Source organism: Oncorhynchus masou, chromosome 21 (assembly GCF_036934945.1).
Source record: "Oncorhynchus masou masou isolate Uvic2021 chromosome 21, UVic_Omas_1.1, whole genome shotgun sequence".
NCBI lineage: Eukaryota > Metazoa > Chordata > Actinopteri > Salmoniformes > Salmonidae > Oncorhynchus > Oncorhynchus masou.
The window spans coordinates 31,698,132-31,711,455 of record NC_088232.1 but is presented as its reverse complement, the minus strand read 5'-3'; the positions used below and the strand labels follow the sequence as shown (position 1 = coordinate 31,711,455).

Below are 13,324 nucleotides of genomic sequence, written 5' to 3'. Positions count from 1 at the left end.
TACTGGTATGTGAAGAAAAACATTTATGTTTTGAGAAGTAGCATAATTACTTGCTGATGAATTATGATGCCATATGATGGTTTGCTTGAGCAAGCCTAGGTCAATGGGGTGACATACTGATGAAATCTCATTCACAGACCACCAACCAAGGCTTCAGTATCAACGTCCCTCACAAGTTCAACATCCACAACTTTAAGGCTCCCACCTTCTGTGACCACTGTGGTTCTCTACTGTGGGGCCTTGTCAGACAGGGTCTACACTGCAAGAGTAAGATTCTTTCATTTCTCATACTCTGTCTTTCTCTCTGATGTTTATGGACAGGTAGAAAGCTGCACGGCTTATTAACCTGTACTTCCTGTGTATTGTGTGTCTGTCCTCTGCAGGCTGTAAGATGAACGTGCACATCCGCTGTAAGGGCAACGTAGCACCCAGCTGTGGGGTCAACAGTGTGGAGCTGGCCAACAAGTTGGCAGAGATGGGCCTGCAGGCCGGGGGGTTCTCCAAACGCAATTCGCTGGTAGGAGAGAGAGATTAAGACATACATACATGCATACATGCATACATACATACATACAGTGCCTTCAGAAAGTATTCTCACCCCTTGACCTTTTCTACATTTTGTTGTGTTACACCCTGAATTTAAAATGTAATAGGTTATCTGTAAGGGAATTTCAAACACAGATTCAACCACAAAGACCAGGGAGGTTTTCCAATGCCTCACAAAGAACAGCACTTATTGTTCGATGGGTCAACAACAACAAAAAAATAATGGTAATGTTTTTAATTACGCTTTGGATGGTATATCAATACACCCAGTCATAAGAAAGGTACAGGCGTCCTTCCTAACTCAGTTACTGGAGAGGAAGGAAAACAAGTTAAGGATTTCACCATGAGGCCAATGGTGACTTTAAAACACTTAGAGTTTAGTGGGAGTGATAGAAGGACACTGAGGATTGATCAACAACATTGTAGTTAGTCCACAATACTAACCCAATTGACAGATGGGAAAGGAGATTGCCTGTATAGAATACAAATATTCCAAAACATGCATCCTGTTTGTTACAAGGCACGAAAGTAATACTGCAAAAAATGTGGCAAAGTAATTCACTTTTTGTCCTGAATACAATGTGATATGTTTGGGGCAAATCCAATACAACACATTACTGAGTACCACTCTCCATGTTTTCAAGCATACTGAAAATCTTTGGCAATACCTGGAAATGGTGGTCTAGCAATGATCAACAACCAATTTGACAGAGCTGGAAGATGGTTTTCTTTTAAAGAACAATGGGCAAATGTTGCACAATCCAGGTGTGGAAAGCTCTTCGAGACCTACCTAGAAAGACTCACAGCTGTAATTGCTGCCAAAAGTACTTCTCCACAGTATTGACTCGGGTGTGAATACATATGTCAATTAGATATTTCAGTATTTCATTTTCAATAAATGTGCAAACATTTTGGTAATCATGTTTTCACTTTTTCATTATGGGGTAGTGTGTGTAGATTGGTGAGAAAAAATGATCAATTTAATCCATTTTGAATTCAGGCTAACACAACAAAATAAGTGTGTATGAATACTTTTCGAAGCCTATGTATGTATGTACGTACATACATACATACATACATACATACATACATACCAATATGAACATACTCAGTCGTTAAATGCTCATCCTGTTGTTCACCAGTCCACTGGAGTGCAGGGCCAGGAGCGAGCCCTCAGTGTGAGGAGAGAGAGTGAAATCCCTCAGCAGCAGACCAGACATCTGGGCATCTCTGACTTCACCTTTCTACAGGTGCTGGGGAAGGGTAGCTTCGGCAAGGTGAGACATCCACCATAGAGCAATACCACCATGGACTGTGTGATGGTCAAGAGTTTGGTACCGGTAATTAACATGTGTGTGCTGTGTTCCTATTTCAGGTGATGCTGGCTCGGTTGAACAGCGGTGAGCGGGTGTTTGCAGTGAAGGTGCTGAAGAAGGACATAATTCTGCAGGACGATGATGTTGAGTGCACCATGACAGAGAAGAGAGTGCTGTCACTGGCCAGCTCCCACCCGTACCTCACTCAGCTCTACTGCTGCTTTCAGACACCGGTAAGAGTCACACACACACCCACGCACACGCACTGGCAAGTCTGTAGCTGTAATGCCTAGAGTGTCCTGTTGAGGGCAGCAGTGCCCTGACGTTATCTGAGTGGGAATGCAGCACAGTGTGAATGACCCTCTGCATGACAGAGCTATTCTCCCACCCAGGAGCCTAATCTGCTTTAGCTGTTTGAACCCTCGCTGGCCTACTTCACTTTGGATCAGAATAGAGCAGCGTTGAGTGATGGATCCATGATACAGCCCATTCCCTTCCTCTGTTACTAAAAGTGAACTACCTTTACTCCTTCCTATACCCCTACTCCCTGTTCCTCAGGCTACCACTTCATATCACACCCCTTGTGTTTGATTAGCCCACTATTATCTCATTTTGCCCTGGCTCCTATACACAGCTTTCTTATTCTTAACTGCCCCTAGACCCCATCTATCTTAACTTAATAGTTTGCTGTCTTTTTCCTTTGTTATTAGAGGGGGTAAATTGACTTGCTTCAGGTGTAATTGCACCTGCACTCTCACAGAGCCTTCCCACACCATTCATAACCATGACTCTAATGCAGTTGTGTTACTAGTTAATATCTTATAAGCTATAAAAAATAAAGAGAGTCGCTTATAGTTTATTCGCTGTTAGTCACCACCTCTAAATAAAATCATTTTTTCTGGGTGTGCGCCAGCTTATGTTTTTTATTCGACTTGTTAATATCTTACCAATGACATGATGTCAATGTAAGACATGTTTAGGAGATGATCATAGTAAGGTCAATCGAAACTCTATAGATTCTCTACCGAGCTAGTGTTCACAGGGTCTGTTCTACCATGTGCTGGCCAGTCATGTCTGGGACATTTATGACCCAGACAGTACTGCACTTCGTGTTCCACAGGGAAGTGTTTTTTCCTGCTCATGTTCTGGAATATGCGGGTGTCTAACCTGTAATGAGAAAAAAGGATGGATGTATTTGCACAGTGTATTTTCTCATTAGTATCATGGAGTTGTGGCTCTGCAGTGATGGCTGCATGAATCTGCTATATGGGCTCATGAAATGTATGAGTATTAGACACCATTACCTCCTTGACACGAGGAATTGGTATGTCCTCGAGCTGTTGTGGAGGTAGTGGGGTTTCATTGTTGTGTATTTGAGAAAGGCGCCGTTGTCCCTGTGTTCCAGGACCGCCTGTTCTTTGTGATGGAGTTTGTCAATGGGGGCGACCTCATGTTCCACATCCAGAAGTCCAGAAAGTTTGAGGAGTGCCGCGCTCGCTTCTACACCGCCGAGATCACCTCTGCACTTATGTTCCTGCACAGCAAGGGCATCGTCTACAGGTCTGACACACAATCACATGCTCTTATATAGAGACAGCTAACATTTAGTTGGAGTGATGCCAAGGTGGCCTTTGACTGGTTCTAATCCATCTAGTCTTTTTACGGGGCTGTTGTCCAACTTACTGTGATGGCCAACACAAAGGTCTCTGTCTAGCCTCATGTTGATAAAGGTGGCAGCATCATGTGAGCGGCTACGCTAAATGTTGAGTTTATATTTAGATAGCCCTCCGTGTCAGCGCCACATAGCATGACTGCTAGCTTCACGTGACGAGCTAATGTCCTTTCCTGGAAATAGCCTAACCCTAGTACTCCAGGTCTTGCTCTATAACAGTACTAAAGACCTCGTGCTGACTTCTCAGCTCATGGCCCCAGATGTAGCCCAAGTGTATTATGTAAAGTAATGTCTTTATTGTGTCTCAACTATCTCTTCCTTGTGCTCTTTTACCCTGAGGTAAAGTGCTAATATTATCAGCCTATCAGGGGCAATAAAATAATAATAATAATAAATGTTTTTGCAAAAGTGCTTTAACCTCAATTTTAGTCCATTAATATAGTCTTGAATCGAAGACCAGAGCTAATAGTACCTAATGTCAACATGTTACAGACCACCAGCGTACCCTTTTGGAGAACACATTAGTTTTAGTGTTTGTCTCAAATGTATTATGATTAGATCGTAATCTCTTTATGTTTGCTGACTGTGCTGTTAGTCATTCTCACGTTTGAAGACCAGAACCGCACACAAACTAACTACCCAGCAAGCACATTTGGGTCCTTGGAAGCTGAGAGAACGTAAGTTCTTGGTTCTGGGAACTAAGCCATAAGTTTCCTGACCGTTTAAAAAACGTTCAGTTTTACCGTTCTGAGAATTTCTGTGAAAATGTTGCTTGTTCTGGGATCATACATACAGGAGATTCTGAGAACGTCTTACTATGGTTCCCTAAATGTTTTCCTGGGAGGTTTTATTAACATCCCGAGAATGGAAATTCTAGATGAACTTTCACTGAATGTTTCAATAGGACTATATAACACTGCTCGCTCAGGTTAACTGTTTTGTACTCCAAGCACACATAGGACACATGGAAATTAATTAGCTTAGGCAATAATCATGTAGACACATTTTGTTATTGTGGCAAGGCATCAGTGAGATTCTAAACTATGATCTTCTGTTATGCTGAAGTATTGAAATTCCCCCAGGAGAACGTTGTTTCTTAACGTTCTCTGAACTATTTGAGAACATTCACCATATCAAATCAGTTGGAGAACATTCATAAAACATTGCCAAAACTGTAACTAAATGTAACCATGTTTTGAACTTTTAGTAAATTTAATGAAGTACCAAGAAAATTACGTTATTTTGTCAAGTTCCTTAAATGTGCAGAGAATATTCCAAAGCCAATCAACTGTCCTGCTCCATTCCCAGAAAGTTGTGGGAAGATGGAATAACCATAGGACAACCACGCTCTAAGAAACATATGGTTCTCAGAACATTATGTGCTAGCTGGGTAACCATTAATATGTAAAACGGCCTGGGTGTACATCACTAACTTCTCCCTTTCCTAGAACTTCCCCCTCATAGTATTCTAGTGAAGCACTTTGTTCCTCTTCGGCTGCAGCTGTTTCCCAATCACCAGTTGTAGATGTGATTCTCAGCAAATCAGCATGACTGTTTGTCCTGAAGGTCACGACCACACCTTCACTATGACCTACATCCCACGGACAAAGGTCTAATGTATATTGTCTATGTTAATTCCCTACCCACCCAGCCATGCCTCTCACAGGAAGTGATGAAGAGGAAGTGAGTGGATGAGATAGAGACTGCAGTTGGCTTGGAGATAAAACACTGAGATAAACCAGAGGACAGGAAGCAGGCAAGGTGTGTGATTTAAGTAGAGGGTCACTCTGAGTAGAACAGTGCTTCATAAGACACAAGCCTAAAAAAAAACACCTGGCTCCCTCACAGCTATCTGTTGTTTCTATGGAAAACAAACTCTTGCGGGGCTGCTTGTTGGTGTTGATGTTGTACTGAAGCTTCATGATGCCCTATGACCCTCAAACTCAACTCTGGACCTCAAAGCCAGTTCCATTGCATCTTTTCATTGTTCCCCTCTAATCAGGGACTGATTTAGACCTCGGGACACCAGGTGTGTGCAGTTCATTATCAGGTAAAACAGAAAACCAGCAGGCTCTGGCCCTCGTAGGGTAAGAGTTGCCTACCCCTGCCCTATAACATGTAGTGAAATGTATACTCTTGGGTTGAATTCCCATGACATTAGTGTGTGGTTGAAAAGAGAGCTGCCCTCACTTGGCCTGTGTTGTTTGTTTTGCCGTAAGCCAGAGGCACCATGAGGAAGTGAATCAGTATTACACAATGAGTTTACGGTAAGTCAGGACAAACCAGCTTAAACCAACCACACTCTCCTTCCAGTAGTGTGTGTGTGCGTGGCTTAACCTGGCACACTGTCTTTATCTCTTTCTCTCCCTCTCACACACTTAAATGTTTTGTCAGATCATTACCTCACCTTTACCTGCTCACTCAGCTATGCCAGTCAGTCACCTTGGTGACATGACATCACTGCTGTGTCACCTGATCTTAGATTACTGCTATTGGCTTGGTTAATCTGTTTTTCAGACTGCCAAGGCTCCAAAGGCCTCAATGGGGGGGGGGGGGTGATTTATTATGTAGGAAACAACTTATTGCTCTGCTCTGCTCCTACCTTATAGTTTCTCCTGATGATAAGTATTGCTAATAAGTAGTGCTAATTCAAAGCCGCTAGACAACCTTCAAAGATACTAGAGCGACGAGCACATTCATTTCCATTTATTTCCCATTTTGACAGGTCAATATTGACACTGCAGCACACCCCCCCAGCCCCATTAGGTTCTGTCATAAATGTGACAGACGTCTCTCTGCTGCCAGCACTGTAGCTCTCTGTTCAGCTCTGTTCTCCATGTCTCCTGGTCCTACAGGTGGTCACTGTCCTCATGTGGCCTATACACACCACACTCTTTCAACGCAAATACTTATTTTTAGCAACAACTTTCAACGGGGTTGGCGTGGGACAGTTTAGCAGTCACAAAATGTAATATAGCAGCATTTGCTGACTCGCTGATAATGGGGAACATACTGGAAGTGAAATAGTTGCCCCCAAAAAATGTAAAGTACAGATTTATGGGTTTAGTTGTGGCGTCTACAGGTCAGGAGATGTTTGTAATGAGGTATTTGTGTGTGAATGTTTGTGCTGTTGTGTTTTCCAGGGATCTGAAGCTGGACAATGTGCTCCTTGATAAGGACGGACACTGTAAGCTGGCTGATTTCGGCATGTGCAAGGAGGGCATGTTTGAAGGTGTGGCCACAGGCACCTTCTGCGGGACGCCTGACTACATCGCCCCAGAGGTCAGTTTACCCCCTCCACTCATACATCCCTTCCTCTGAACTAAGATACCATTCTTTACCCCGATGGTAATCATGAAGCATCAGTTTCCCTTAAATCTGTCTAAGGTCATTAGAGTTCACATTCTTTATAGGAGCCATCCGAAGTCCCAGCCCCACTACATCACCCCACCACTCTGAATACCAACACTGTGACCACGGGTCCTCTAGTCCAGCCTCTCTGGTGGTTAGTAGTTAGGTAACACACCTGTGTTGGATTGGCCACCTACCACTGTCAGGAAAGCCCCATCTCCCTCTTACAGGCTCTGTTTGCCAACATTTTTAAAATCCCCACCACCAAATGTACCAAGAGAGGGGTCCTTTGTGAATATGAATGTGTGTATTGGAGTGTGCATGGGTTTGTAGGGAAAGCATATAGTTAAATTTTTATGACTGAAGGGCACAAGTTTGGATTTATGAAAGGCTCCATTGCCATCCCCAACACTCAGTCCTCAGTGTATCCCAATGAAGAGCAACTAAACCCAGTAACCGGTCTTGGCTTAGTGGTTTCTGATGTTACCTTCTGTAATACTCCAGTACAAAAACTCCAGGCGATGAAGTACAGTACAGGTTCTTTGCTCTGGTGTGTCATGTGGTTTTATGGGATGTTTTTGTGGGTACCCAGATCCTTCAGGAGATGCAGTACGGGCCGTCTGTGGACTGGTGGTCTCTCGGCGTGCTGCTCTATGAGTTGCTGTCTGGCCACGCCCCCTTTGAGGCAGAGAACGAGGATGACCTGTTTGAGTCCATTCTGAATGAGGAGATCAGCTATGCATCCTGGCTGAGTGCTGAGGCAGTCAATATCCTGAAAGCTGTAAGTCTATCCTCAATGCGGAGCTCATCAATCTTTCCTGAATGTCAATAAGAGTCAATGTTGTTCATGTTACAGAGGCCTTTATAGTGTTTATTTCAGAGAATGTACAGGTGACTGCCAAAATAAAGGAAACCCTTGAGTAAATGAAGGACACAAAGTATATTAAAAGCACGTACTTTCATCCACACAGTTGTGGTTTTCTGAGTTAATTTAATTAGCTACAGTTGAAGTCGGAAGTTTATATACACTTAGGTTGGAGTCATTAAAACTAGTTTTTCAACCACTCCACACATTTCTTGTTAACAAACTATAGTTTTGGCAAGTCAGTTAGGACATCTACTTTGTGCATGACATAAGTAATTATTCCAACAATTGTTTACAGACAGATTATTTAACTTATAATTCACTGTATCACAATTCTAGTGGTCAGAAGTTTATATACACTAAGTTGACTGTGCATTTAAACAGCTTGGAAAATTCCAGAAAATGATGTCATGGCTTTAGAAGCTTCTGATAGGCTAATTGGCATAATTTGAGTCAATTGGAGGTGTACCTGTGGATGTATTTCAAGGCCTACCTTCAAACTCAGTGCCTCTTTGCTTGACGTTGTGGAAAAATCAAAGTAAATCAGCCAAGACCTCAGAAAAAAATTGTAGACCTCCACAAGTCTGGTTCATCCTTGGGAGCAATTTCCAAATGCCTGAAGGTACCACGTTCATCTGTACAAACAATAGTACACAAGTATAAACACCATGGGACCACGCAGCCGCCATACCGCTCAGGAAGGAGATGCGTTCCGTCTCTTAGAGATGAACGTACTTTGGTGCGAAATGTGCAAATCAATCCCAGAAAAACAGCAAAGGACCATGTGAAGATGCTGGAGGAAACCGGTACAAAAGTATCAATATCAATATCCTATTAAGGCACTTTATGTTGGTGTCATCCCTGCTGCTTATCAAGAGAACACATGGTCATCCCTGCTGCTTATCAAGAGAACACATGGTCATCCCTGCTGCTTATCAAGAGAACACATGGTCATCCCTGCTGCTTATCAAGAGAACACATGGTCATCCCTGCTGCTTTTGATCTGGCCGACTCACTAAACACACATGCATCATTTGTAAATGATGTCTGAATGTTGGAGCGTACCCCTGACTATCCGTACATTTTTAAAACAAGAAAATGGTGCCATCTGCTTTGCTTAATATAAGGAATTTGAAATTATTTATACTTTGACTTTTGATACTTAAGTATATTTTAGCAATTACATTTACTTTTGATACTGAAGTATATTTAGAACCAAATACTTTTAGACTTTTACTCATGTAGTATTTTACTGGGTGACTTTCACTTTTACATGAGTAACTATCTATTAAGGTATCTATACTTTTACCCAAGTATGACAATTGGCTACCTTTTCCACCACTGATAAACCCTCATGTTAGAGTGATCACACAGGGCAGAGGTTTGGGGATAGTTTTTGGTCAGTGGAGCGCTGTAGCTATGTGTACAGATCACATGGGTCTTAGTGTATGACCAGCCTCACACAGTGCTCCCTCACTCAGCCAGCTGTTGTGTTGGCCCTGTCCTCTTACCTAACTATATTAAGGCACAGTCTGCTGCGCCGCTGCTGCTCTGGCTATAAATACCCCCCCCCCCCCGACTCAAACAGAGAGCACACTGTTTGGTGTTTGACAGTTGAGATGCTGAGGTGGACATTGTCCCACCTCATATTTGACTCTCAAATAAGAGCAGGGTACATGTATTTTGGTGTCTTGTTGCTTTGCATTAGAGGTTTTCTTGGATCCCAAAATTGAGATCCGAACCGAATTGGATCCGTCAAATTCCTTCCCGTCCCGACAGGGGGAAAAAATGTCCAATTGGGATCCGAGGTGGGCCAGATCTGACCCAAAACATGTCCGAGCTGAAAGAGAATTGCATCCACCCGTCTGTAAAAAGAAATGCAGCTTTATTGCCGCGCAATCCAGCAAAAAAAATGGACATGTCTGGTAGTGTACTTTAATGTGTACTTTAATGTGCATTTTCAGTTGTATCTAAACTTATTGCAGTTTGGTATTTTCACAATGATATCCCTATAGTTAGATGGAGATCATTGAGGTTTTCAGAAATGTTTTCCTTATTTGTGTTGATCAAATATTTGAGAAGGATGATTTTTTTTATGTGATGATCATTGCGTGCCAGACAAAGCAGCGAATAGTTCACTTTTGCCTGTATTATTACCTAATTACCTAATATTATGTAGGCCTATTCTTTTACTGAGCAACATTACAATCTAGCCTATTTAACGTTTTTGATCAACATTGATTTAGATGAAAGTTAGGCCTGTTTGACCAGTAAGCTTCAAATTCAAAATACATTTTGAATCGGCAACGAAAGGACGAAGTCTCCCATCTGCATTCCCGTGTAATTTCCAAGAATTAGGATCTGTAGGTCTAGGTTACTATTCCCGCTATGACAACGCTATTTTTGGATTGGAGAGAAGAGTAGAGGATCAAAGGAAATGGGTCAGTCAGTTCATGATGAGCCAGAGAGAATTGCACTCTGTAATTCTGTCCTCCTCAACCGACCACAAAGTTGAAATTGGGCAATCCTATTTGAGATGCCTTGTGAGTTCTGTGTGGTAAGACATATTTTAGTCGGCTATTTCTATAACTCGAGTCTAACTCATTATATTTGCCTAATATTTTTTTTTCTAAATGAAATGTAGATATATCCTTTAGGCCTACAGAATTAGCCTATACAGCCTGAGATTGGTTTGGATGCGGGTTTAATAGAAAAATCATCCACGCTACGGCTGTGTAGTCCTACCGTCTGGAGAGGTAAAATATTAATATTAATAATTGAATAGACAAGTTGTCCTGATTTCTTATACCTATCCATGCCATACACAATCATTAAATCGGCAGCCCTTCAATATTAGGCTACTATGTTTTCTGCAGATAAACCTATGGCGATCAGTCTACCACAAACACACAACATGAGCAAATCAAATTTTATTTGTCACATGCGCCGAATACAACAGGTAGACCTTACTGTGAAATGCTTCCTTACAAGCTTTTAACCAACAGCGCAGTTCAAGAAATAGAGTTAATAAAATATTTACTAAATAAAGTAAAAATAAAAAGTGACAGTAGAATTACACAACAATATCGACACTATATACAGGGGGTACCGAGTAAATATGGGGGGGTACAGGTTTGTCAAGGTAATTTGTACGTGTAGGTAGGGGTAAAGTGACTATTCATTGATGATCAACAGTGAGTAGCAGCAGTGTAAAAACAAAGGGGGTGTGGGGGGGTCAATGTAAATAGTCCGGGTGTCCATTTGATGAATTGTTCAGCAGTCTTATAGCTTTGGGGTAGAAGCTGTTAAGGAGCCTTTTGGACCTAGACTTGGAGCTCCAGCACTGCTTGCCGTACGGTAGCAGAGAGAACAGTCTATGACTCGGGTGACTGGAGTCTTTGACAATTTTTTGGGCCTTCCTCTGACACTGTCTGGTATAGAGGTCCTGGATGACAGGAAGTTTGGCCCTAGTGATGTATTGGATCGTACGCACTACCCTCTAGCGCCTAACGGTCGGATACCGAGCATTTGCCATACCAGGCAGTGATGCAACCGGTCAGGATGCTCTCGATGGTGCAGCTGTAGAACCTTTTGAGTATCTGGGGACCAATGCCAAGTTGTTTCAGTCTTCTGAGGGGGAAAATGTGTTGTCGTGCTCTCTTCATGACTGTATTGGTGTGTTTTGACCATGATAGTTTGTTGTTGATGTGAACACCAAGGAACTTGAAATTCTCGACCCACTCCACTGCAGCCCCGTCGATGTTGGGATATGTACGTACGGTCACTGTGGGGACGATGTCCTCAATGCACTTATTGCTGGTGACTGAGGTGGTATACTCCTCAATGTTATTGGATGAATCACGGAACATATTCCAGTCTGTGCTAGAAAAACAGTCCTGTAGCATCCACATCATCGGACCACTTCCGTATTGAGCGAGTCACTGGTGCTTCCTGCTTTAGTTTTTGCTTGTAAGCAGGAATCAGGAGGATAGAGTTATGGTTAGATTTGCTAAATGGAGGGTGAGGGAGAGCTTTGTATGCGTCTCTGAGTGTGGAGTAAAGGGGGTCTAGATTGATTTTTTTCCTATGGTTGCACATGTGACAAGCTGGTCGAAATGAGGTCAAACAGATTTAAGTTTTCCTGCATTCAAGTCCCCGGCCACGAGGAGCATCGCTTCTTGATGTGCGTTTTCATGTTTGCTTATGGCCTTATACAGCTCGTTGAGTGTGGTCTTAGTGCCAGCATCGGTTTGTGATGGTATGTAGATGGCTACGAATAATACAGCTGAGAACTCTCTTGGCAGATAGTGTGGTCTACAGTTTATCATGAGGTATTCTACCTCAGGTGAGCAATACCTCAAGAAATCTTTAGCGTTAGACATCGCCCACCAGCAGTTATTGACAAATAGACACACACCCCCACCCCTCTTACCAGACGTAGCTACTCTACCCTGGCGATACACAGAAAAACCAGCCAGCTCTATATTATCCGTGTCGTCATTCAGCCACGACTCTGTGAAACATAAGAAATTACCGTTTTTGTCCTTTTGGTAGGTCCCGTTGGTAGGATAGTCTTGACCGTAGATCATCAAGTTTGTTTTCCAGTGATTGCACATTGGCTAATAGAACCGATGGTAATGTCGATTTACTCACTCGCCTTCAAATCCTAACAAGGCACCCCGACCTTCTCCCTCTGTATCTCCACCTTTTCTTCACGCAAATGACAGGGATGTGGACCTGTTCTCCGGAAAGCAGTATATCCTTTGTCGGACTCATTAAAGAAAATCATTGTCCAGTTTGAGCTGAGTAATCGCTGTTCAGATGTCCAGAAGCTCTTTTTGGTCATAAGAGATGGTAGCAGCAACTTTATGTTCATAACATGTTACAAACAACCCAAAAAAAACCTAACAAAATAGCACAGTTGATTAGGAGCCCTTAAAACGGCAGACATCCTGTCCGGCGCCATTAACTTAGTCAAAAATGTTCTTTATTAAAGATGATCAGAAAGAATGTATCAATACTTTGTATTATAGAATAACTTATTTATTTTAGATGAAAGCCACAACTAGCACATGAATGAGTCACTCGTCTTTGCTGACAAATATCACACTTGACTTCATTCAACATTAGTTAACAAACTGTTATTTTAAACAAAGACAATACTCAAATAAAATAGCAAGACAGCCTAAACAAATTACTTAGCTAACCTAAATAACTAGTAAATTGAATAAATAAATTAAATAGCTCAGGTCTTGAAAATATGGGCGACCGTCTTTTCCCCTCCGTATCCACAATGTGCATAAATGAGGCCCATACAGAGGATTTCCCTGTCGGTTTTGCCTCCTTGTACTCTTTCATTCATTTTCTTCTTCACATCAATAAAGAATGTCTCAATGTTTCATTAACTCACTTTATATCGACGGGCTATCACTCTTTCCCTCTGCGTCGTCCTCCTCCTCTCCTACAACAAGTAGCCTATTTTACCCCACGTCACTGACATACAGTGGCTCATTTTTATAAAGTGAATATGATGTTTTGTTGCAAAATAATATTGACACATTTGGTTTGATGAAA

The 13,324-nt window shown here is 42.3% G+C and overlaps 1 protein-coding gene across 1 annotated transcript in view; it reads left to right on the top strand.

Moving 5' to 3' along the window:
- Positions 1-13,324, top strand: part of LOC135508136 (protein kinase C eta type-like) — a 37,392-nt gene that overhangs the window by 17,889 nt on the left and 6,179 nt on the right. Inside the window, exons 6-12 of the mRNA XM_064928126.1 lie at positions 138-267; positions 384-517; positions 1,689-1,823; positions 1,922-2,095; positions 3,268-3,422; positions 6,678-6,816; positions 7,478-7,666. Of these exons, the coding sequence (XP_064784198.1) occupies positions 138-267; positions 384-517; positions 1,689-1,823; positions 1,922-2,095; positions 3,268-3,422; positions 6,678-6,816; positions 7,478-7,666 (1,056 nt within the window). The remainder of the gene's footprint in view (positions 1-137; positions 268-383; positions 518-1,688; positions 1,824-1,921; positions 2,096-3,267; positions 3,423-6,677; positions 6,817-7,477; positions 7,667-13,324) is intronic.